The following is a 24,671-nucleotide window of genomic DNA, read 5'->3' as shown; positions in this document are numbered from 1 at the left end:
GCAACTCCTGGATCCAACAGCTAGGAATCACTAATGGCTTAGCAAGGCTAGTTTTAATGGACTGCTGGGGCCCGAAGTCTGGAGGAAGGTGAATAAACCAAAGGTGAAGTGGAGGTAAAGATGAGAGATGGACAGCAGCAGCAAGAGAGGGCTTCTGAGTTGATGAGGATTTCTTTCTTTCTTTCTTTTTTTTTTTTTTTGAGTAGGGTAGGTCCTGAGCATATTTGGAAAGAGAAAGGTCCCAGAAAAAAAGAGAAGCTGAGGATCTGAGAGGAATATAAAAAAGAGAAGGGTATTTAAAAGGCTAGTGGAGGGGCGCCTGGGTGGCTCAGTCGTTAAGCATCTGCCTTCGACCCAGGTCATGATCCCAGGGTCCTGGGATCGAGCCCCACATCGGGCTCCCTGCTCGGCGGGAAGCCTGCTTCTCCCTCTCCCACTCCCCCTGCTTGTGTTCCCTCTTCTCGCTGTGTCTCTCTCTATCAAATAAATAAAATCTTAAAATTAATTAATTAATAAAAGGCTAGTGGAGGGAAAAACCTCAGGTGGGAAGAGGGACAGGCAACTTGAGAGCAGAGAGGGACTGAGGTAAGGACAGGTGTGTTCAAGGGTGTACTAGGTTTCCATAAAGGGCCAAATGGCACATATTTAAGGCTCTGTGGGCCATGCAGACTCTGCTCCAACCACTCAACCCTGCTGCTATTATGTGAAAGTAGCCATAGACAATATATAAATGGACAAGCCAGGCTGTGCTCCAGAAAAACTTTATTTATGGACAGTGGAATTTGAATTTCATATCATTTTCATATATCACGAAATACTGTTCTTGTTCTGATTTAAAACAAATCATTTAAAAATGTAAAAACCACTCTACAAACACAGGCATCTGGATGGACTGGGCCTGTGGGCCACTGTTTGCCAAACCCTAAAACCTGTGGGTGTGGGGAAGGGAGGAGCCCTAACTCCTCCCGTCTCCCCTCCCACTCCTTGTCTCATCTGTCCAACCCCCAACACAATCTTGCACAAGTGCTCCCTCACTTTTCATTCCACAGCCTTCCCACTACTACACAGGAGGTGCTCTGTCAGCCCTTGATGACAGCAGAATGACTGACCCCGAAGTCCAGGCGTTTTCGTGTCTCAGTGCCTACGTCTGAAGCCAATCGTTCCCAGATTTGTTCTACAATGTATTCTCCACATGCCACCTCTATGCTCAGATGCGAACGTCCCTTCGCCTGATATTCAAGGTCCCCCCGTAGGTGTCTTCTGCTTTCTCCCCTGCGACTCCATCACCAGCCCAACAGGAGGCTCTGTTTGGGCCCACAGGCAACAGGAACCCCCTTCCCTAATCGCCACAGTGAGTCCCCGCTTGCCTGCCTCTGCTCTCTCCATTCTCTCTGCTGGAAGTGCCTGCTTCCTTCTCTGCTTTTCTGAGTCTCTCTCTTCCTTCCCTTCAGGCCTCACTACCTCCAAGGCGCTCCAGGATCAACACACGACGAAGTGACAGTGCCCTTCTCCGAATTCCAATCATATTAAACTATACCACTTATTTGGCACTTAGCCTGTGTTGTTAATTTTCCTCTCGTGCCTATATCCTGATTTCCCATCAAGACTGAAAACCTCTTTGGTTCTGCCAGGCAGAGATTTCAAAATAGTCACCGACCAGGAAGGAGAAGTGGACCGTGGCTGCAGCAATAAAAGAGTAGCATGTCTCAATCAGAGCGCGTCAACAATGGCAGCTGATAAGAGCAGACTCTCATTCTTAGGATGCGACAGCAGTTGGTCACTTTATAAGGAACAGTGCAATCAATCATTAACTACCCCTCCTTGTCCCCTTGCCCGGCCAACCCTACTCCCGTCCAGGATTTTCACTTCGCCAACTCAAGCTTCCATTAAAAGCTCCTTCCTCAAGGAACTGTTTTACATCATTAGCTCTTTGGTTGGTGGGCATGGCAGTAGCTGGAGAACATGAGGCACTAAATAACTAACTAAATAACTACTTGTTGAGTTAAATGCAGGAATGGCTACTCTCCTGGTGGACTGTAGGCTCCATGAGAGCAGGGCCCACATCTGTCTCAGTCACAGCCTCAGGGTCTAGCCTGGTGGAGGAGTGGCACCACATTCATATTTGTTGAATGAATGAAGGATTGATTACACAAACAAACAAAAACAAACCAGCAGGACTTAATATTGAGGAAAGTAGTGACAAAGGGTGACAAATGACAAAGGAAGGATGGTCAGCTAGGTCAAATGTAGCAGAGATGACTATTGAAGCATTTCTTGGGTTCACCTGACTCGCCAGATCCTAAGCACCCCAGCAAGATTAGCTTCACTGGAGGGGTAGGACTAGAAGCCAGAATGTCACAGGCTGAGAAGTCAGGGAAAAGCAAGAAACTAAAGACCAGAATATAATTACTCTTTCAAGGAACTTGGCTGAGAAGAGAGAGGAGAGAAAGTTGGGAAAGGACAGAGACTGCGGAAGGTATTTGTGTTTAAAGGTAGGGGAGACAGGTTGACTGACAAAGCCAATGCGTGCTCCCCGATAACGTGCTGAATAGACGAGTAATCTCTTACCCCATCAGGAGGGAGGCCGGAAATGGAATTCATTATTCTGGGTCTTTCAGAATCGTTTTTAAATAGCACCAAATTTCACAAAAGGGAAAACTAAACCTCCTCAAACTGGATCCAAACAGGAAGTTGCAAAAAACACGTAAGTTTTCATGGTTACAGAGAAGAGGTATTGCAACATATGGTACATTTAAGTACAAGTAAGGTTTATCATGATTTCAAAAAATTATGTCACAGGGATTATACTGTCCAAGGTGCCAGGCATACAGAAAAAACAGTCCCTGCTCTCAAGGAGCTCAATGTCAAGAGGAGAATCAAACAGACAGACAAGACCAATACGATATGAGAAGTTGTGCTGATAATGGATGTGAGAATAGAAGTACAGGGAAAAGCATCTAACTTAGACTTGGAGGCCACTGAGAAAGGCTTCTCAAAGGAAGTTATGCTCAAGCTGAATCTAAAGAAAGAGGTGACGCATAACTCACCTCTCAAAATTAACTAGCATTATGTATAATATGAACATAAATGTCACTGACGATTCCACTGGATAATAAAGAATGCGTTTCTCTAAAAGAGCTGAAGAATTGCACCACTTTAACTTTCCTGTGTGGCCTCTAACACTTGTTGATTACTAAGGTAAGGAGCACGGAGGGGTGCAGAGTAGGCTCATTGAGGATGGGGTCTAATGTTATAATGGGCAAGAAGCATGAGCTTTCAGAGAACTGACAGCGGTTTACAAGATGTTCTGAGTAGTTCTAGAATAGAGAAATAGTTAACAAAGATGACTGCCTGGTTAAGTCAACAGAATCAGAGAAGGAAAGGTAAATGAGACAAGCAAAAATGAGAAAATTAAACACTGGACTCCAGGAGACAAAAGCTTAAAAATTTTCAGAAAGGAAAAAAGGCTGGGTTTCTGCTGGAGGAAAAAGAAACGAGAGACCAAGAGAACTAGATTTGACCCTCCTTACCAGCCCCTTACTCAGTGAGGAAAAGGAGTCTCTGGCCCTGAGCATCCAGTGCATGAAGGTTCTCACAAGTCAACGACTGGCCTGGCCTCAGTGGCTGTGGGAGCTGTCCGTTCCTCCCCAATGCTGGAGACTTCCCACCCCTCTCCCCGATACCGCCTCTGTTCCCAGGCAGGCACTGATCTCACTTCTTCTACTCTACAGTGTGCAACCACAGAGCTCAGAGTGGAAGTGGGAGAGCTCTGACTGACCTCATTGCTTCATCGGGCCTCGCACTGCCCACCCCACCAGAGCTGGAGTCACACAGCACTTCCCACACCTCAGCCTTTTACACTCGCAGAACTAACGCCTTCCTGCTGCCCCTTTCCACGGCTAACAGGCCTCGGTGGCTGAGTCTCCCCTGTCTTTACAAAGGTGGTGTGTTATGTCTGAACAGCACAGGCTTTGGCATCCAGAACATCCTCAGTTCAAACCTCATTTCTGCCACTTGCTAGTTGTTTGTTTCTAAGCCTGTTTTCTTCATCTGTAAAATGAGGGCTAATAGTACCTATTCTATAAATTGTTATGAAGATCAAATACGAAGCTATGCTGAAGCCCCTCACACAGTGACTAGTATACAGCAGGCGCTCAGCAGATGCTAGCCGTCTTACCCTCTCACCACCGCCAGCATGACTGGAGTCCTCATTCTTTAGCTCTAAGGGCCCTCAGCTTATAAAATAAGTCATGGGGATGTAGCGCACACCATGATGACTACAGTTAATGGTATATCATATTGTGTATTTGAAAACTGCTAAGAGAGTAGGTCTTAAAAGTTCTCATCATAAGAAAAAAATCTATAACTATGTGTGATGACAAGACTTATTGTGGGGGTCATTTCACAATGTACACAAATACTGAATCACTACGTTGTGTATCCGAAACTAATATAATGTTACATGTCGATTACCCCTCAATTAAAAAGGTGTTTTGGGGTTTTTTTTTAAATGAGCCCTCAGCTTTTGCCTGGTGCTCCAACTGCCCACCAATGGAAGTAACTTCCAGTGGCCGGGTGCTAAGGAAGTCAAATGGAACAGATTACATGTGGCAAGGGCTGGTGTTCACAGAACCCAAAGGACTACAAACATGTTGTCCTGATTATAAACGGTGGTTCACATTCTGTAGCGATATTAATACAACAGCTCAGCTAATTAGGGGTTACTGGGACTTCTGCAGGCTATCCTGGAACCCAATCACAATTTATAACCTTGTTTTAAGGAGAAAATGCTTCCCAAAGAGTTCCTAACAAAGGCCATTTTAACCTCTTCTTAAACAGGAGATTACCTCTGAACCTCCTTCAAGAACCGCATGGGCCTACAAGGGACGGAGAGTAAATGAGCATTCACTGAACAACCATGATGATCCAGACACTGTGCTAAATGTTTTTTGCACATACTGTTGTATATTTATGTATGAATAAATCTCATTTAATCTTCACAAAATGCAATGGGGTATTTTTATTTCAATTTTACAAAAGAGGAAACAGAGCAGCTTGCCCAAGGCCATACAGAATAAGCCAGAGCAAAGATGGAACCTAAGTCTAAATTATCCCTTTGCACATCACAGAAGAAACAATTTCAAGAACAGGATTGATTTAAATAAGAGAAAAACATTAAAATTTGGGCTCTTTCTCCAATGTCCTACACTACCAAAATGTTAGCAATACCCAATAGGTACAGCTCATATAAAATGTAAATTTGAGACCTGTTATTCCTGCAGCACCATGCTATAAAACCAGTAGGTACACAAAACCACTCTGTTCCTCTTTGGGCGCCTGGGTGGCTCAGATGGTTAAGCGTCTGCCTTCGGCTCAGGTCATGATCCCAGGGTCCTGGGATCGAGTCCCGCATCAGGCTCTCTGCTCCTTGGGAGCCTGCTTCTCCCTCTGCCTCTCTCTCTCTCTCTGTCTCTCATGAATAAATAAATAAAATCTTAAAAAAAAAAAAACCACTCTGTTCCTCTTCCAGGCCAGGGGGCCTCAGTGATGGAAGTGCCGAGGGCTATGGAGGGGTACTAACAGGCATACCGGCTTCGGCTTCTGCCCTGGGCTCCAACAAACTACCCCCCCCCCACCCCGCCCCCAGCAGTCTCCCTGAAGGGCTGGGACTATTTCTTTGCCCTACCGGACAGCTGATAAAAGTAGGTACTTCATAAGTAAAAGCTTGTGGAAAGAGTGAATGGATCCTTAACACCAGAATTTTAAGCAGCAAAAGTCCTAGTTCTGAATGGCAATTCTGTGGGAGTTCAGAAGGGAGCCTGGAAGAAATGTAATCACAATATATGCAAAGACTAACAGCAAGTAGTTCCCCTCTGGGAGAGTCAGCAATATCCAGGTTTGTCAGAGTGGATCATTCTACTGCCTGAGGGGCTGATAATGAGGAATGAAATTGGAACTAGGTCTCCCAAAGTAAAGGACGTATTGCAAAACACTAGAGTCAAAATTTCCCCTTTATTCTTATACTTAAAATTTGTCATACTAAGGGGAAAAACCCCACAAAACTCCTCTTGGAGTGTCACTGACTAGTAATAGCAAGCAGCCTAATTCACAAAGCATCTCTGTAACTATGCTTCTTGGTAGGAAAAAAAAAGATATTCTTTTCCAATCAACGCACTGGAATACTTTGGTGCATCGTGGAGAACATATTTGGTATGGGATTCCTGGCTTTCTTCATACTTCCTGGCCAACTACTGAGCAGAAAAGTGGCAAGGTCAGTTAGCTACAGGGGGTACATTATGTTCACCAGTGTGGTTCATACAGAGGTGGATGAACACATAACTAGACAGTCCTGGCAGGTTCTCAGGAAGGGATGGATGCAAGAAAGTTTGGGAAATCATGGGCTACATGAACCAACTAAAGGAAACACAGCTGCTCAGAAGCCCAGAGCAGGGCATTAAAGGAGCAACCCCCTTTAGAATGCTGACTTGTGTAGAAGGACATATTTTGATTGGAGATTAGCAGGTGGATGGTGGTAAGACAGCAAGTATGAGAATAATATACACGAAATTAGAGTCAGAATGACCAGTGGGCCTGTGGAAGGAGGAGAAGACAGTATCTGTAGCAAGGTTCTGGTTGGTTTATTTTTACGCAAGACAAGCAAAAGGCAAAAAAGTGAAGTAACAGGTAAGCCAACTACACACTACAGGAAACAACAGAACAATCAAGGGTAAACAGGAAAATCAGGCTAAAATCTGACTCAGAAAACAAACTGCTTGGGAAGCCAAGAAAACTAACTAGTTATCAAATGATTTGGTTTCTCAAGAGTAACACCTGGACATGGAGATGGAGGGAAAAGACCAGGTTTTCAAAAAGGGGGAAGAGTGGGGGTACAGAAATCATGAAAAGTATTATCAAACAGTCATAAACATTGGCCTCTTTAGGCCAATTAAATGGATTTAAGTGCCCCCCACCCCCACCCCAATCACTGTTAAAGCAAAAGCTAAGGTAAGATGGTGCCTCAGGAAGGCAATGCCAGGTCATTAAGCAACATTTTCAAAGACTAAAAGCCACTGATGATTCGCCCTCAATCTCCAACAAACTCCACACCAACTGATTTTTTTAAAGTTTCTAGAATCTTCCATGTAGGTTCATGGATAGACTAGAAAGATACGATGGGATGAAAGTACAGTGAGCCAAATCCATAGTAGATTGAACAAGGTGTTCATAGTACCCTTCACCTTATCTACTCAACATGATCATCAAGACCTGAAGCCATGAATCATAAACTAGGCTTGCAAGTATAGTCCCCAATTTACGATGGTTCGACCATACAGTGGTGAGGAAGCGATACACATCCAGGAGAAACTGTACTTCAAATTCTGAATTTGGATCTCTCCCCTAGCAGCGAGCCACGGCTCCCAGTCAGCCCCATCAACAGGAGGGTAAACAACCGATATACTTCTAGCCATTCTGTACCAATACAACCATTCTGTTTGTCACTTCAGCACAGTATTCAATTAATTACATAAGCTGGTCAACACTTTATTACAAAACTGGCTCTGTGTTAGATGATTTTGCCCAACTACAAGCTAATGTAAGAGTTCTGAGCACGTTTAAGGCAGGCTAAGCTAAGCTATGAGATCGATAGGCCAGGTGTCTTCAATGTACTTTCCATGACATTTTCAACTTCTGACGGGTTTATCGAGACATAACCGTACCATGAGTCAAGGAAGATCTGGAGCACGGAGTGGGAAAGCGACAGCTCATATAAGTGATTGCATAATATCATTCCCTCCCTACCATCTCCTTTCCTGCCTAGATCAGCATTTCCCAAAATGTGTTCCACAAAATACCAACCCTGGAAATGACACCTGAAAATGGTTTCCCAAGTTCAAAGTATTCAGAGAAGTCTGCATTTCCTTCCTTCGCAATTATTAACACATCAAAAGCTCTGAAAAATTCTGTAATAAGCCTCTGTCTCGATTCAACTTAATGTTTCCCAAACAGTTGCTCTCAAAGCACTTTCACATAGTAATCATTAACTGAGGATGGCTTAAAGTTTAGGCTCTAAGCCAGGTTCACATTTTCTGTGTTAAAGAAATGATTCCACCCCCTTGAGTTGCTACTACCTCATCACTCTTCCTCCAAATACCATAGTAAACACACACACACACACACACACACACAACTTGACACTTCCTGCCTCCAGTTTCCTCACCACCCACTCACTTCTCCATCACTGGAAATCTGGCTCCAGCCTCCAGTGCTCTATAGAAAGTCTTCTCATGGTGTGATCAGTGGACAGAGGGCAGAACCAATGGCTTCTCTTTGGCCCCTCAATCCCTCTGCAGGGTCACAGAGGAACAGTCACACTCCCTGACACTCTTCCCTGCCACAACACTGTATTTCACCCATCTCTTTGACTATGTGATCTTTGGTTCCTCTTTATCTTTTTAGCCTTTACATTCGCGGACCAACTCTGACTCCTCCCTTGAGTGAACTGCCCGTGATTTGAACCCTTTGTAAATCCTGAGCCAGTTCCTTGACTTCAGATCCACATTTCCAATGGGCTTCTCAACTTGTTCACTTTACTTTTCCTCAAGGACTCTTCATTCATTATACTCCGAACAAGCTCATCAGTTGCCCCCCCCAAAACTTTCTCCTCTTCCTGATTCCTCTTATGAACTCACCATTCCCAGACGATGAGGCGAACAGCAGAGTCCCCTGCTTTCTCCTCAGCCTGACACGGCAGTCTGAACAGGCCTCTGATAAAGTACCTATCATGGTTTACTCTAACTACTCAACATGCTTCCTAGTCTTGAAGCTCCAATCAATCCTCTGTGCAGCCTCTTAGCTAAGACAGAGAAGAAACCTGACATACTTGGAAAAATGGATGAATCCTTTGAATCATACCCAATTCATGGCTCATTCTTCAAACGCCAGTAATATATGAGGTTCTCTTATACTTCAACAAAAGCTCTGGATTCTTTCTACTTACAAGGCCATTAACCTTCATCAGACTCAAATGAAACCCCAGATCTAAACTACGACTACCTCCTAACTGGGCAATCAAGCTACCACTGCTACCAGAGCAATATTTCTAAAATGCTACTCTAACCACATCACTCCTTGGCTCAGACACCTTCAATGGTTTCCCACTATTTCCAGAATACAGTCCAAACCCCTGGGCATGTTATCACTGCCTTCCATGTCTGGATCTCTGCTACCTTTCCATCCTTATTTTCAACTACCCCCTAACCCCCTAAGCTCCCTATGTTCTAGTCCAGGAGTAGGCACACTCCAGCCAGTGGGCCAAATCTAGCCCACTGCCTGTTTTGTAAATAAAGTTTTACTGGGTAACAGCCAATCAACATTTTGGGCCAGATCATTCTTTGTTGCAGGAGGCTGTCCTGTACATTGCTGAATGTTTAATAGGATCATTGGCCTCCACCCACTGGATTCCAGCAGCACTTCCCCAGTGTGACGACCAAAAATGTCTCCACACATTATTAAATGCCTTATGCGGAACAAAACTGCCCCAATTAAGAATCACTATTCTAGAGATTTCCAAGTACAAGCTAAGAGTAAGTATGATGTCACTGCTAATAAAATACAAACTATACAGCAATTGTAGCATAGTGTACAGATTAAGAGATAAGAGTCGCACAGTATTCAGTGCTGGCTGCCTCACTATTGGGAGACTGTGCTCCACTGTGAATTTTAAGAAGACTTTGGATAACTGGAATTCATATAATCCAAGGTGATCAGACTGATGAGAAACTAGTGAAGAATGTCACAGAGGAATATTTAAGTAAATCAAGGTGGTTAGCCTGTACAAGAGAAGATAAAGAGAAAGCCATGATCTTTAAATATCTGTTGTCCTGTCAGAGGAAGGTTTAACTTGCTATTGTTGAGGAAGGCAGAACCGGTGGGCAGCAGCTGCAGGAAGGCAGGTTTTTGGCCCTATACAAGGAAAAGCTTTCTAACAATCAGAGCTGGCCAACAAATGTATGAGGCTGAGTGGTGAAACACAGTGCTCTCGTCATTCTGCAAGTGTTCAAGCAGAGACCAGATGAACTCATGTCAGAGATGCCATAGAGAAATCCTGCCTGAAATGGAAGGTAGGACAAGAAGGTTTCTCTCTGGTTGCTTCCAGCTCTGAGATTCTACGGCTAGCAGTGGAAAAGCCATATGGCACGAATAATAAAATTCTCCAATTCCAAGACCTTAATTACAACATAAGAGAAAAATATTTTGCTAAACGATTTACCCTATGTCTGTCTGGTAACATTTTACATTTAGTCCCTGACACGGCGACTACCAGTGATCTGTTTTTTTCTAATGGACCTGTAATCAGTTCTAAATAATGCCTATCACTACCTTTAAACCATCTCTTTCATTCTGCTAATGATCACCACACCAGTACAATTTGTACAATGCTTTACGGTTTTCCAACCATCGTGATGTACATTACCTTACTCACAGTAGCTAAGTATGAGCATGAACACTTATTTTAGATAACCTGCTCTCATTTACTGTCTCTTGCCTGAATTTCTTATGAGAGAAAGCGAGGCCTTATTATTCATCAAATATTCACTACGAAAATAAAACATATTCTACAAGATACTCATCTCCAAAACAAATTATTTATCCACACCCGAGAAATAAGCCAAATCTAGTTATTTCAGCATCAAAACATGGACTTACCTCAGTGAAATTTCTATTTTATTTATGATTTGGGGAGGAAAATTTGAAACACTAGAATTCAGCTTTCCCAAATTTCAATGTGGCCATACAAACTAAAAGTTCCAGAAAGCAGTCACAACAAAATGTGAAGCATATGTGTTGTTGACAAGCAAAGCCATTGTAGGTCCTCATTGAAGGGACTCCTTTATTCCCCAGCTAAAACTGCCAACACGAGTTGTGTAAGGACTTTGCTCCAAAGCTAAACTGGGCCCTCACCCACTGCTTTACTTACTTCTTTACGTTTCGTTTCTGGACATTCCGACTGCAGAGTGAGAGTTGCACCTTCGATATTTCTTGGCATGGGCGTGGAACCAGGGTTTATTGTTAAATGAATCTGATCTGGTGAGATAATGTGTTGCACATAACCCTGGGACATTGCTTCATGATCTATTAGGTGAAAGCCTTCTTCACCCCCTACTAGAAAAGGCAAGTGTTCGCCACACTGTCCATCGTCGTCTTCATCCTCCAAAGTGCCAGGGTCCTGCTCAATAAGAACAGTTGTCCTATCATAAACAGTTCCAGATGAGGAAGGCACCAGTCCGTTTTTATCCACAAACCTGAGCATCTTGTCATCGGGGGTTAGCTCATCTTCCTCTGCCTCAAAGTAGATGATGTTGTCGTCTGGACTGTGTTCCCCCATGGTTCAATCGTGCTCAGCCCAATTGTGAGAAATGGAAAGGTAATGACCTGTCTGCAATAGGACAAAGCCAGAGTTAAGAGTCAAACCCAGGGACCTCCTCAGCAACCACAGGGCTCATTTTTCCTCTCACTTGAAGAATAGGCCAAAGTAAATGAAAATCATTTTCTTTGGGAATATTTTTTGAAGTTTAACTTTGAAACCATCAAGTCATTTTAAAGGAAAAGCAAAGTCTTTAAAAAAAAAAAACAAACTGAAGAAATAAGTAGCAGTTCTTAAGACCTTCCAAACGTGCCTTACTACCAAACAATTCCTAAAGGGGATAAAAGGGCAAACTGCTTCAAGGCTGAGTTGTTTTAAGTCTTAAAGTAAGAAAACCCCAGTCACATATCCCCCAGATTAGACCATGGGGGCAGCGTAGTCTATTGTGGAAATAGAATTTTGGAAGCAGGGTCACCTACCCACAAATCCCAGCTTTCCCACTTACTACTTGGGTAACTTTTCTGTACCCGATTTTTCTTATGGGTAAGCTGGGACTGGTAGTTCCTTCTCCCAAAGTTGTTACGCAGAGTAAAAAAGATAATATATGTTAAGGCACAATGTCTGAGAATAACAGGGAAAACAAGTGTGAATTCATTCCCTCCTTCTAAAACAGATGTTTCAGCTTCTGGGTAGGGGGGCTGATCCCCAGTCAGGCATATTCAATGAGGATCATTATATCCATTAATCTTCTAAAACAACGTGGTGTCCGCTAGAACCTATGCTTGTATAGTGTGCTCTCTGCAGCGAGGGAACGGTGAATCTTATTTTTGTTTCTACTGCCCCTCGCACAATACAATTACACCAAGGGTTCAGGAGATGTCAGCTAAATGAATGAAAGACCTGCAGATATACTCTCTTGGGAAGACATACTCTCTTGGAAAGGTATGTTCTCTTGGAAAAAATACCAAATTTGAAGCTTTCCTGTTCTGGATTCGTTCTTCTTCCTTTAGCTGCAAACACACAGGTTCTACAAATGTGGGTTTGGCAGGCAGAACAGAATTTAAAAATAATCAGCACATCACTTTTAGTTTTCAGTCTGGCTTTACACTTTTTCTCTTCTGCTCTGGGTTAGAAAGTGAACCTTTACATAGTGGGGCGGCTAGACAGAGAAGTATTTAGCAGAGACAGGCCAAGGGATCAGATCCGGGAGGAACCTGCCCGACCCCTTGCTCTGGCTTACGCAACCCGGTAGATGCACATTTCGCTGCATCTGAGGAAAGATAAGAGCACCGGAGGCCCCACAGGGCTTCCCCGGCACCATCAGCGGCTAAGCGGAGACCAACTGTCCGGAACAAACAAGACCAGGAGGCTTGAGGGTGGCATACGAGGAGTACAAACGGAGCACCCTTGAGAGAAGGCTGAGAAAAGGAACCTGACTGGGACAGCCCCGACACGGGGCTACACAGAAAAATCTGAAGACAGGCTGGGGGGCTCCAAGCCGGGCGAAGAGGGGCAGGGTCCAGGTCTCCATGGAAACAGGGAAGGGGGGCTGGATACCCATCCCCATGGAAACGGAGGAGGGGTGGGGTCCCTATGGTGACCAGACTGGGGTCTCTAGTGGGAAATGCTTCAGGAGGGAGCCTAAGTCCCGCGCCCCCCGGGAAGCCCCCAGCCCAGGCCGCGTCTAGTTTCGCCTTTTACCTCCGCGGCTCCCGGCAACGGCGGCAGCGGCAGCTTCTCCCCTCCCCAGCGGCACCATGATTGCCCCCACCTTCCCCGAACGTCACTTCCGCTTCCGCTTTCCGGAGGAAGGAGGAGATACCGGCCCCGCCTCTCCCTGGCGCTTCTAGTTGGTTTAGGCGGTGTGGGGGCTGAGCTCAAGCCTCCAATTGGCGAGCAGGAGGGGCGGGGCGGGGCGGGGTGCCGCGGAGACGTCGCGGGGCCGTAAGTTCGTCCCGCGCTGAGAAGCGCCCGCTGCGTCGGCAGTCGGCCGGCTGTCGGGGTGTCCGCCTTTTGGCGCCAGACGCAAGGAAAGGGGGTCGAATCTCCCCAACCACTAGTCGAAAGCAGCCCCAGCCCGGCTTGCGCCGGCCGCCCTCGCCCTCGCAGCCACAACTGCAACGGGAAGGACCCCAGTTAGCCATCCGAATTCCAGCTCGGACCCTCAAGGGGAGCCTGCAAGGCTATGACCTTCCCGGCTTTCGCCCTCTGGTGATGAGGGGAAGCTGGGACCAACCAAAGTTAATGTACCAGTGGGGTCAAGAAAGGAAGATGGGATCCAAATGGCAGAACCAAGCCCAGCCAGAGGACGCCGCCGCCTCCCCCGCCCCCACTAGCTATCACAAGACGCCCCACTGCTTCCCTCTCATTTCTGCCCAGGCTGTCGGTTCCAACTTTTCCCCCTGCGGAGGACTGCCGGCTTCCACGGGACTCCCGCCCGGGCCCGTCAGCGCCACCTATTTGCCATTCCCCCCTTTTATTTTTGACCGGTCACGCTGTCATCCTATCAGCCCGCCTCTGAGTCACATTTCACACTGCTAAGGAATGTTGGTGTCCCAGTGCCCAAGAAGCGACTTTGCACGTGCCTTCCTTATTTTCTTTTTAAGATTTATTTATTTTAGAGCATGAGTGGGAGGGGGACAGGGAGAGGGCGAGAATCTCAAGCGGACTCCGCCATGAGCGAGGAGTGAGGAGCCATGACCCTGAGATCACGACGTGAGCTGAAACCAAGAGTCGGATATTCAACCAACTGTGCCACCCAGGCGCCCCTCTCCGTCTTTTTTAAATGCCTGTTAAATCTGTTAGAACCTCCCAGCGGCCACTGCCTGATTTTCCCATAAGCTACTTTTCTAGAATATTCAGAGTGGGACAACTCCCAGAGACTAGATCTGGGTCAAGGTGTTCAGGCCATGCCTGTACATCTCTTGCATGAAAACTATGAATAGTGATTGTTACCCACCAGACTGCCAGGCAACTACCTCTTTGGCTCCTGACCACCTGCCCCAATGCTTAAGCCACAAAAAGTCCAGCAGCCATCCCTTAAGAGATAAAAACATACAAACAACCACTGTTAAAAATACATTTATCATTAAAATATATTACATATATGAGAGAGGGGATGCATCATACACAGTTCAGAGGATTTGCTGACCCAGAAAATCCCATTTGTTTCACCAAACACCACTTTCTTCGGTACCTTCATTTTCAAGCCACTGTATTGCCCTGAGGCTGAGTGGCCAGCCCTAGAATTGCTGAGCCACATCTGAGTAGGAAAAGGGGTAGGGTTTGTATATACATATACACATGTCCTTAGAGCACTGGAAACATCTGGGGTGGCTGTGACCTGTTTATCCAGCAGATTCCACTTGCATTCTTGCTGTCCAATTCATTCTCCCTTTAGGACCCCAAAGTTTGTTCAAATATCTGGTCATGGGGAGCCCAGTCCAGGCTACAGGGAAGGCACTGACTATGCCCAGGAGGCACTCTGAGTGAGCACAGGAAATACAGTTATTTAAACATCTTTAAAGTTTAAAAAAATAGAGAGATCTGTGTTGAATAACTAAAGTTGAACATTGACTGTCAGTTTTATTGTGGCGGATTTCCCCCATGTCTTCAGAACTCAGAGTGACGGGACTGTGACAGCCATAGTGGGGGGGGGGCGGGTGTCAGGGCTCAGGAAACAGGCAGCTGCCGCTGCCATCAGACCAACTGCCAAGACGACTTCTTGTGGTAGTTCTTGATCTTAAACAGGTGGGGCTGGTAATTGGCTGCCTCGAGTAAAATAGGAGAGGAGATAGGCTCAGGGTGAGTTGCAGAGGAATAAGTGAATAAATTCTTGAGCCTTCTTCTTCTCTGCCGTGTCAAGCTTTTGGTGACCAGCTGGGTTTCGAAGCAGTAAGCTGCCAAATATGCTAGCTGCATGAAAAACACAAGAAGACAAATGATTCAGCAAAAGAAACACTACTTATTCTGGTACAGTTGAGTTGGGAGGAGTGCCCCAAAGCATTATTTTCTGCTTGAAAAAAACTATGTGAGGGTAAACTTGGCCCAGAGCTGGAGATTTAGTTCCACTACAGTGATCTTGGGACCTTCCTCAAGCACATTCCTCATAATGAGTCTCTCAGTATGCAGAGATGCTTTCCACAGGCACTCGACTGCTTACCTAGAATATTTGCATCCAAATGATTTTTTGCTGATTTTTTCAGCAGTTCTCGCAGAAACATCATCAAGTAGTTGAAGACATTTTGGTGGAATGTAGGGAGGGTGGAAATGACCTGAAAGAGGGAGAATTGGCATTTGTCTTTTCATTCATTCATTCAATCATTTGTCAGACATCTACTGTATCCCAGGAGCTGAGTACATGATCCAAGGACATGAGTAAGACTGTGCACGGGAAACCCTGATCACTTACCACTTGGCACAAGTGTCAAAAGAGAAGCACAGATCAAACGCTATGTGAATTTAGAGCTCGATGGCCTAACTATGTGTTCTCAAAAGGTTTACAGGAATAGAAGACATTTTAAGCCGGGTCTTGAATATAAGACAAGACTGGACTTGCAGAGGTAAGGCAAAAGAAAGTGTAAAAAAGGTAAGAGAAGGAAAACAGTGAGATAAGGAGAGAGAACACACTGAGAAGTCAATTTTAGCAGGAGTGCCCCTGTTTGAACAGGTGCTGAGCCCGGAGGGGTCGATCAGGCTAGAATTCAATGAGTATTCCAGCTATCTGCGTATCATCCTTATCACGTGGGAAGCTTGTACAAGATATATTCCAAAAGAGATTCTGATTCAGTGGATGTGGGGTGAGGCTCTGGAACCTATATTACTAGCAAGTTTTCTAGATTATTCTGCTATGGCCTGTTAATGTGTGAACTATTAGGCCAGATGGTTAAAAGTCTTGAACATTTGTTTAAGAAAATCATTAATTGGCAAATGGAGAGCCAAGTGTGGTTTCTGACCAACAGTGACGAGAGTGATTAGAGTTTTAGAGCATGCGGTCTGATGGCAGTATACAAAACAAATGAGCAGAGGGAAAGCCTGAATGCGGGGCTTAGAACCAAGGTGAGTGGACGAGAATGGAAGATGGGTGACAGATCAAGGGAACTGGGCATGTGGGAGGCGAGCAGAGGACGACTCAGAAATGACTCAGGTTTCTGGGTTGAGTCACTGGAATTCAGGGTGAAGCCATGAAAAGAAGAGGGGACATGAGAGGAAGAACAGGTTTGGGAAGGAAAGCTATGGAGTTGAGTTGCTAGGACACTGCGTTTGAGGGACTGCACCCACTTTGTTCCCTCAGGCCCCATGAGGCCTGGGGCTGCAACATGTGAATGCTCAACGCTTCCCCTCACCTGTTTACTCGCAGTGTAGTTGCCAGAACACTCCAAGCAGTTACGGTAGGTGTTGTAGCAGATGACGGGCTCTGGCAGGCTCTCCAGGAAAAGCAGCAAGGCTTCAGCTACAGAATGATTGCTGGCGGCTTTTGGCCCATCGTTAAGGAACTGGCGATGCCGTGCCGTGGTTAGGAAAAGGCCCAGGAGCGAGCACATGTCAGACATGCCGCCTGCCCGGTACGGCTCTGCTCAGAGTTAGGATGCCAGCCTGACATAGTGAAGGGGCCAAGCTGTTTGTCGGCTTAGCTGGGCCCTCCTGAGTTCCTGCTATATTGGTTGCTTAAAGTTGTAAAGTCTTCTCTATGCAAACTTTAAGTAAGAAAAAATATGATAGCTGAGGACACAAGATCTGATTTTGAGCCTTAAAATAATACTCCTTCTTTTCTCTCATCTCTTAATCATATTCACACATACAGGGCGCCTGGGTGGCTCAGTTGGTTAAGCAACTGCCTTCAGCTCAGGTCATGATCCTGGAGTCCCACATCGGGCTTCCCGCTCAGTGGGGAGTCTGCTTCTCCCTCTGGCCCTCTCCCCTCTCATGCTCTCTCTCACTCTCTCTCTCTCAAATAAATAAATAAAATCTTAAAAAAAAAAACAAACAAACATATTCACACATACACATGCACGCACACATACACAAATGTCTGAGGATACAGAGGGTTTCAATCATTCCAGTATCCAAACAGTCCCTGATATGCTCAAATTCCGACCTCAGGCCTGGCTGCTGAAACAGATCTTCCTGCAAAAAAAAAAAAAAAGAAAGAAAAGAAAGTCACCACATAATTACATTCTCAGAAAATCAGCCATGATCTCCTGACCTAGAAATATGATCACCACCAAGGTGCAAAAAGGGAGCAGTGACGTGAGGCCTTTGAATCAACCAGTAAACAATCTGATAAAGTTAGGGCTGATGCGGCTAACTCATCTTGCAGGCTTTCCCGAGCATGCTCCCATGACAGGTCTTCAAAGTCATAAAACATCTATTATAAAACTATAGGTAGGGCATAGTACTCACAACAGTAAGGGAAAACTTAAAACTATGTTTCCTGCAGTGTTGTGGAAGGATTAACCAAAAAAAGAAAAACATGAAGAAAATATATCATTTATAAGATAGAAAAAGTTAAAAAGACACCACCTTGCTTTGTGAAAACAAGATTATGGCAATAAAGGTATTTCCATTAGTCCTAGCATGTCTTTATTAATTTGTTTTATTAAATGACTTAATGCCACATAACTGAAAATAATATTCTATGTATTGTTCAAGTTACACTTGAAAGGAGCTCTATGGAGAAGGCAGATACTAGCACAGTACTTAAGAACGTGACTTCTGTCCTCGATTCAGCAGCACATACACTAAAACTAGGACAATACAGAGAAGATTAGCATGGCCCCTGCGTAAGACTGTGACGTCTATAGCCAGACTCCCTGGGTTCAAATCCCCATCCTGCCCATTTATCAGCTCTGGGATTTTGACCAAGTTACTTAGCCTTCCGGACCTCTGGTTCTTCATCTGAGAGCTATCATGAGAATGAACTGAGGCAATGCTGTTAAACACTTAGAATAGTGTTTGGGACACTGTAATAATAAGGGGGGGGCAGGGCAGCGGCGGGGGGGGGGGGGGGAGTAAAAAGAGAATGTCGTAAGAACGTACGTTGCTCCCAAGTGGTAAAGCTGTGGTAGACTATAGTTTGTATTAGTCTCCCTATATGAATGAGTCAGTGAAACTGACTGATCTGATCTCATGAAGCTTGCCCAAATCACTCTAGAAATCAGGCCTCCTGACTCATGGCCTGGGGGCTCCATCTGGTCTCCTGCCTCCATCTGGCTTATCAACAAGGTAGCCCCTCCCATTCCTAGAAACTGGCAAGAGTTCATCAAAAGGAGAGCAGGCTGACATCTTGAGAAGAATCCAGATGGCTCTCTACTTGGAGGACCCCAGAGGCCAGGGGAGGGAACATGCTGTACCAAGAAGGCCATCCTATGCAAGGCTGCTTCCCTTGGGGGTAATCAAGTGCTCTATGTAATAGCAAGGTCTCGTGTGGGTGTAAAACATGAACCTATCTGTCCCCACTCACTCCCTCGGGAAGGGACAGATTTCCACAGATTCCTTGGGGTAAAAGCTTCTTACACCAAAAGTTCTTGGGGCTGATGCTCTTCCCCAAGGCAGTCTGGCCTCAATCAGGTCTGACTGCTTAACCGCCACCTACCTGCTGGACAGCATTTTGGTACAGGTAATCAACCATCATCCAGAGCTCTTTGGGGATTCCCAACGGGTTCTCCAACTGGACCCCATCATCTTCAGGCTGTAGGGGCATCAGAGTCTGAAAAGAAATAAAAAGCATAATACAAAGACCAACCAATGGACCTTCTGACGGGCTGGCTCCAGGAGAATACAAGATAATGGGGGCAGCAAACCCACAGAGGAGGGAAAGCACTTCAATCCCCTAAGCAAACATTCCACAGGCAAAAAAATGAAATTAGGTGGCATAATCAAGGTACAGAAGGTGATTTTTGAGAATTAGGAGTGGGTTATGGCAAGCAGTTTCAATAAATCAGGTGAAAAATGCATCATTTTCTTTGAAAAAACATCCTGCCAAGAGCATTTCACTGTCAGGAACAGGGAGACAGTGTGGTCTGGTGCAGTAAGGGCAGAGACTTAGGAGTCCAAAAACCTAAATGTAGGGGCCAGGTCCACTGTTAACTCACCATGTGACCTGTGACCAATCACTCTCCTTACTAGGCCTCTGTTTTCATCTTATATAATGGAGAGGATAGAAATCAAGAGTCCCTAAATTAAAAAGTGCATTGGAATGGGGGGGGAGGGGATATGCACATTACTATAAATCGGCTCTGAAGTAGAGTCCTTGTATTCAAATTGTCTCCACAGGAGTCTTTTACATCTCAGAAAATTTAGTTCAGGATGATGACCAAGTAATGATTAAAACAAAAAAAAGGAATAAAATCATGGGCCAGGGAAGCTTCGTATCTTAGTATCCATGGCTGAGTTTCTGTGATATACTATATGTGAAAGACTGAGAATATCCTGCTTCACTGGCTTGGCTGCTACAGTTATATATGCTTCCATATGGCATGAAACTCACCAGCTCTCTAATTGTTTCCAGTGGCAGGTCCAAGATCGGCTCCCTCATGTAGCACAATGTATGAATGGGAGATCCAAAACAGCTGGGCAGGTAGTTCCCAGACACAGACAAAAAGTAATCCTTTCCCCTGTCCAAGTGCAAAACCAGAATGTCTTCGATTTTGTCTTCACCTGAGTTGAGCTTTGTAGCTGTGGTCTTATTTACAAATAGCTCCAATTCAATCTCAATGGCAGAATCTGAAGAAAAACATTAGAAGTAACATTGGCTGGTGGGAGGCCAAGAGGAAAGGGGGAAAGAGGACAGCAGGGTCAAGGATCAGGCACAAAGGGCTGGGAAAGGATATCAGAGGTATCAGCCAACCAACAAGTATGTATGTGCTCAGCACTCAGAGGACACATGAACAAGGAGTTTATAGTCCAAGTGGGGATATAAAAACAACAAACAAAAACACGTGAAGAGGCAACTGCTATGAAATTCAAGTACAAAGGAGCACAGCTCAAGTTAGAATTATTAATACAATCAGAAGGCATGGATCAAAGAGCTTGCCCTGGGCCAGGTCACATGAAGACACCTGATCCAGGAGAAAATATAATGCAAGTATCAGCCTGTGAATTGTCCACAAAACAGGCTTTCATCCCTCTGCCACACAGCATGATGCAGAGTGCAAAGGAGAAGTTAGGGGAAAGACACAAATGGTACATTCCAGGGCCAGATATAATTTCTGGATTACCACCCCGTTATCTTTCCCTACAAGAGCAGACGCTGGGAGCTGATTATAGTGAGGCAGACAGTGAAAATGGGTCCTTCAAGAGCAGCACCTGCTTCCCAGCGATCTTCTGTCTTCTCTTTCTGTGAAATTATGGAACACACACATGGCTGAGAAAGCTTTTCAAGCTGACCTCATGCCCCTTCCTGTTTTATTTCTTATTTATGGATGGTTCCCCCACAGGGCTTTTAGAAGTTTCGATCAGACAAGAAATACTCAGAAACAAAAAAAGCTTACTTGAGAAAAATAAACAGTCGGGGTAGAGCGTTCCCCAAACCAGCAACCAGGAACCTGGGAACAGAGGCCTCACCTGGCAGGAGGAAGCCTCTGCTGGGGTTGGCATTCAGCCACTGCTTACAGTAAGACTTTTCATCAGGCTTGTTGATGAATTCAAACTGACAGGGAACTTGTCCATTTTGAATTGTAAAGGACTGTACTTGCAACTGCATGTACTTCACATTCTGAAAACAGAACTGGGAACAGGCCCGGGACCAGTCAGATCAATGCCCTCTTCTTGGCGACCCGCCCAGCCACCCCAACTGGGCAATCTTTGCCTTGTCTGGAAAAACAATGAAGGACCACCTCTTTCAAATCATGTTTCTGCTTTAAGTATGTCCCTGGGAGGCCACGGCGGTCTGTGTTTAACCCAGAAACCCAAAAACTTAGGTTGTTTTATAAATAAATTTCCTGAGGGAATCAAAGTTCGAACCTTCTATTTTCTATACCCAAAGACCATTTCCAAAATACCTTTACAAATTCCACCCCCAAACATAAAGACCAAGCACATCCTTCCAAGTAGCTGGACATCTAAGGCATTAAAAAATACCCACACCATAAATCCCCATTTGACTGACTTCTTGACATTGTCCATTCTGAATAATCTATGCTGTAGCTCCTCCACGAAAAATCTTCTGCCCTAACTTGACTTCCCCCACCGCCCATCCCTTTTCTACACTGCCTGCCCTCCCACCAACACCGGTGTGTGTACCCAAGAAATTGTGACTCAACTTAATCTTGGTCAAAGCAAAACATCCAGAGGAAGACAACCCCCTGCAAGAATACAGACCAGCTATACTAAAACCAAACAAAACACCTCTTGGCTCATCTGTGCCATCATTTAAATCATGAATGGCCAATATGTGGGTGAAATCTATGAGCCACAAAGGTCAAAGACTTCTGATACAGAAGATTAGGAGAAGAACATAATCTAAACCAACAACCCCCCTCTCCTCTCAGCTAACACCAGCAGCTTCACTGTAACTAGAGGCGGTCCGTCTAAAAGACTGGAGTCCAGGGGTCGGACAGGTGGCTCCTAGATTTCTGAGGCCTCAAAGATGAGATTTAAGTTCTACAAATAGAAGAGCCTGTTGCCAATATTCTCAACATGTCCTTCCTACCTCTCGCTTAGAAAGGGACACAGAAGGAATGTTGGCATTTTCCATCTTGTCCAGGGAGCGAACAATCTCCTCCAGAGTCTTCCGGTAACGTTCTTCATTGACCATCTTCACCTGGGAGGGAAATAGCGGAGCCTGAGTGCCTTCTGCCCGTTTCCTCCTTTTTAGGAAAGAGGACATGCTGGGCACTGGGCAAGAGCAGTTGGCAGCCACACAGAAAGTGAAGACCAAATAGATTTAATTAACAAAGAACCCAATTAACAATAGATTCAGAGGGGTCCTCCAGAGGCCGAGCTTGTGATGAAGTCAACTGCTTCCTGATGAGCAGGGAGAAGACGCAGGGGTGGAAGCCTGGTGGGCAGCTCTGCCTGGGTCGCAGCTCTAGAGCAGAAAGATGCCCAGTGACTAGCTCTACTTCGTTTGCTGCTATCCACAGGCCTGTGGCAAGAAACCTCTAGGGTTTGATTTCAAATAGCATTTCTCAAGTTTTTGTAACCTGTGTTCCAACAGCCAAGATTTTGTCAGGCTTTCCCTTCTGTATTGTGAGTTATAAACACAATTTTTGTCACTTTCCAATAAGAAAACTGTACCATTCATTAGGCTTTTTCAAGCTACTCACACCCTCACAGATTCTGATATGCCTCTACCTGAACCCTTGAGAATGGATAATATAAAGAAACAGAAATCACAGAAGAAGAGATAATAAGCAAAAAGATGTTCAACCTCACTAGCAATCAAAGAAATGTGATCTAGAATAATGAAAGATCTCCTTCTTTTGGCTCCCTGGGTTGGCAGAAATTTAAGACAGGTAAAATCCAGTATTAGCCAGGGTGTGGGAAATAAGCTCATATAGAGTTGGCAGAGGTGGGAGGATGAGGGAACTCTACCTTTACTGACATGGAAAGATCTCCTAAGACATAGTCAGTAGGGGAAAAAAAAGATGTTCTCTCAGGACAATATGTGTAATATGATCTCTTTTACAAAAAGAACAAAACATCCTCTATGTTGTATATAGAATACGGACATGTTTGTAAATGCATAGAAAAAGTCCTGGAAAGATACAGTCCAAAAAGCAAAGGGAACTTCCATGAACATAGAAATTTATACTATAATTAGGAATTAAATTTAAATTAGAACAATTTTTTTTTTTAATTTTTAAGTAACCTCTATGCCCAACGTGGGGCTCGAACTCACAACCCCAAGATCAAGAGTCGCATGCTCTATGGACTGAGCCCGCCAGGTGTCCCTAAAAACAATTTTTAAGAGCTTTCTCACACAGAGTGGGGAGGAGGCCAGAACGACAGAAGTGGTGTTGGTTATGAGAACCAATTCCCAGAGTGCTCACGACAGGTGTCACCTGCCCACCTACCCCGATGTCAAACACTGAGCTGACAGGCTTGTGGTCACTGGTCTTCAGGGCCATGTGGCTCTGGTAACTCAGCTGCGTGATGTTCTTCCCTTTCCAGAGGACCCGGTCACACCAGGCAGGAGCACGACACTTCTCACTGAAATGCAAAGTCCGCACTGGGGGCCCACACAGGCATAGCAGCCCCCGCTGCGTGGCCGGCGCCCCGGCGCCGCTGCGGAATGAGGGGCCAGGGCCTTCAAGTCCACGGGGCCCGAGGGATCCAAGAAGGCACAGCGATTCGGGCCCACCAGGGGATAGCATGTACCCTGTGGGTGTCACCGAAAACAGCTGTGAGGGCTCCAAGGCAAACGCTGTTCAGAATGACTCTCTGTTCTTTTACCCTCCTATGGGGAGGAGATGAAAAAGGCAATCTGGAAGTAAGTACTCTGCTTGACACAGGCTCTGAATTCCTACGGCCTTGGTTATAATCCTGGTTCTATACTAGCCTGCTTGGGAGGCTCTCTATCTTATTTTTATCTCTTTTCTTTTAAGATTTTTTTTATTTTTAAGTAATCTCTACACCCAATGTGGGGCTTGAACTCATGACCCCAAGATCAAGAGTCGCACGCTCCACACCGCCCGAGACAGCCAGACGCCCCTTAGAAGGCTCTTTAATTTCTGCATGCCTCAGTTCCCCGATCTCAAAGCTGAGCATTATAAATCACACCTCCTTCAGCTGGCAGCTGAAGGATGAAGTGAGGTAACAGAGGTAAAGGGTATGAAATAATGGGAGGCATACCAGAAGCACTAATGCAACGTGATAAACTCCTACTAATGACCAAGTACAAGCTAAGCGGGTTGGAGTCATCCTATCCCCCTAAGCACAGCTGAAAAGTAAATCGTAACGGAACAAGGCTAAGGCGGTCAAAAAGAAAACATGCAGGAAGACAGAGCTGCTGAATGAACAGACACTGACGGAAAATGTTCGACGCCAGAGTGCAAAACACAGGGAAGTCACAGGAATCCTATCCTCCTTCTTTAGGCCCACGGGGACAAGTGCTTCCCTAAATTCTGGGGTTTCCATTTGCTCAGCCCCCCGGAAGAAACCCCCTACCTACCTGGTATCCCAGTCATCGGAGCCAGTATCATACTTATAGGTAGGCTGGAACGTGAGCTCGCCTTCAATGAAGCCTTCAAAGACAGCCTTGGTAGCCATCTGAGTTTTCAGCTATAAGAAAGAATGGAAGGGGGGGGGAAACACCTCAGAATAAAAAAATCAAACCTTGAATTAGCAGAGGAAAGGAAATCAA

The 24,671-nt window shown here is 45.3% G+C and overlaps 2 protein-coding genes and 1 non-coding gene across 4 annotated transcripts in view; 1 reads left to right on the top strand and 2 right to left on the bottom strand.

The window, feature by feature from the left end:
- Positions 1 to 13,134, bottom strand: part of MTF1 (metal regulatory transcription factor 1) — a 37,246-nt gene extending 24,112 nt beyond the window's left edge. For both annotated transcript variants that reach the window (XM_035019040.1, XM_035019041.1), the window contains exons 1-2: positions 13,067 to 13,134; positions 10,979 to 11,437 (exon numbers count right to left, since the gene is read on the bottom strand). In XM_035019040.1, the coding sequence (XP_034874931.1) occupies positions 10,979 to 11,386 (408 nt within the window). In that variant the 5' untranslated portion in view covers positions 11,387 to 11,437; positions 13,067 to 13,134. The remainder of the gene's footprint in view (positions 1 to 10,978; positions 11,438 to 13,066) is intronic.
- A 1,296-nt stretch (positions 13,135 to 14,430) lies between these two features.
- Positions 14,431 to 24,671, bottom strand: part of INPP5B (inositol polyphosphate-5-phosphatase B) — a 47,323-nt gene continuing 37,082 nt past the window's right edge. The window contains 10 exon segments of the mRNA XM_035019039.1: positions 14,431 to 15,280; positions 15,528 to 15,639; positions 16,711 to 16,838; positions 17,407 to 17,491; positions 18,960 to 19,073; positions 19,854 to 20,089; positions 20,930 to 21,092; positions 22,017 to 22,127; positions 23,383 to 23,518; positions 24,480 to 24,589. Of these exon segments, the coding sequence (XP_034874930.1) occupies positions 15,165 to 15,280; positions 15,528 to 15,639; positions 16,711 to 16,838; positions 17,407 to 17,491; positions 18,960 to 19,073; positions 19,854 to 20,089; positions 20,930 to 21,092; positions 22,017 to 22,127; positions 23,383 to 23,518; positions 24,480 to 24,589 (1,311 nt within the window). The 3' untranslated portion in view covers positions 14,431 to 15,164.
- Positions 18,082 to 18,189, top strand: LOC118020450. The gene has a single exon (XR_004681887.1). It is a non-coding gene; the product is annotated as a U6 spliceosomal RNA (small nuclear RNA).

The sequence above is a fragment of the Mirounga leonina genome, unplaced genomic scaffold, assembly GCF_011800145.1.
Source record: "Mirounga leonina isolate KUSES-001 unplaced genomic scaffold, KU_Mleo_1.0 Mir_173, whole genome shotgun sequence".
In the NCBI taxonomy this organism is placed as follows: Eukaryota; Metazoa; Chordata; class Mammalia; order Carnivora; family Phocidae; genus Mirounga; species Mirounga leonina.
This window is presented reverse-complemented; position numbering and strand designations above follow the sequence as displayed.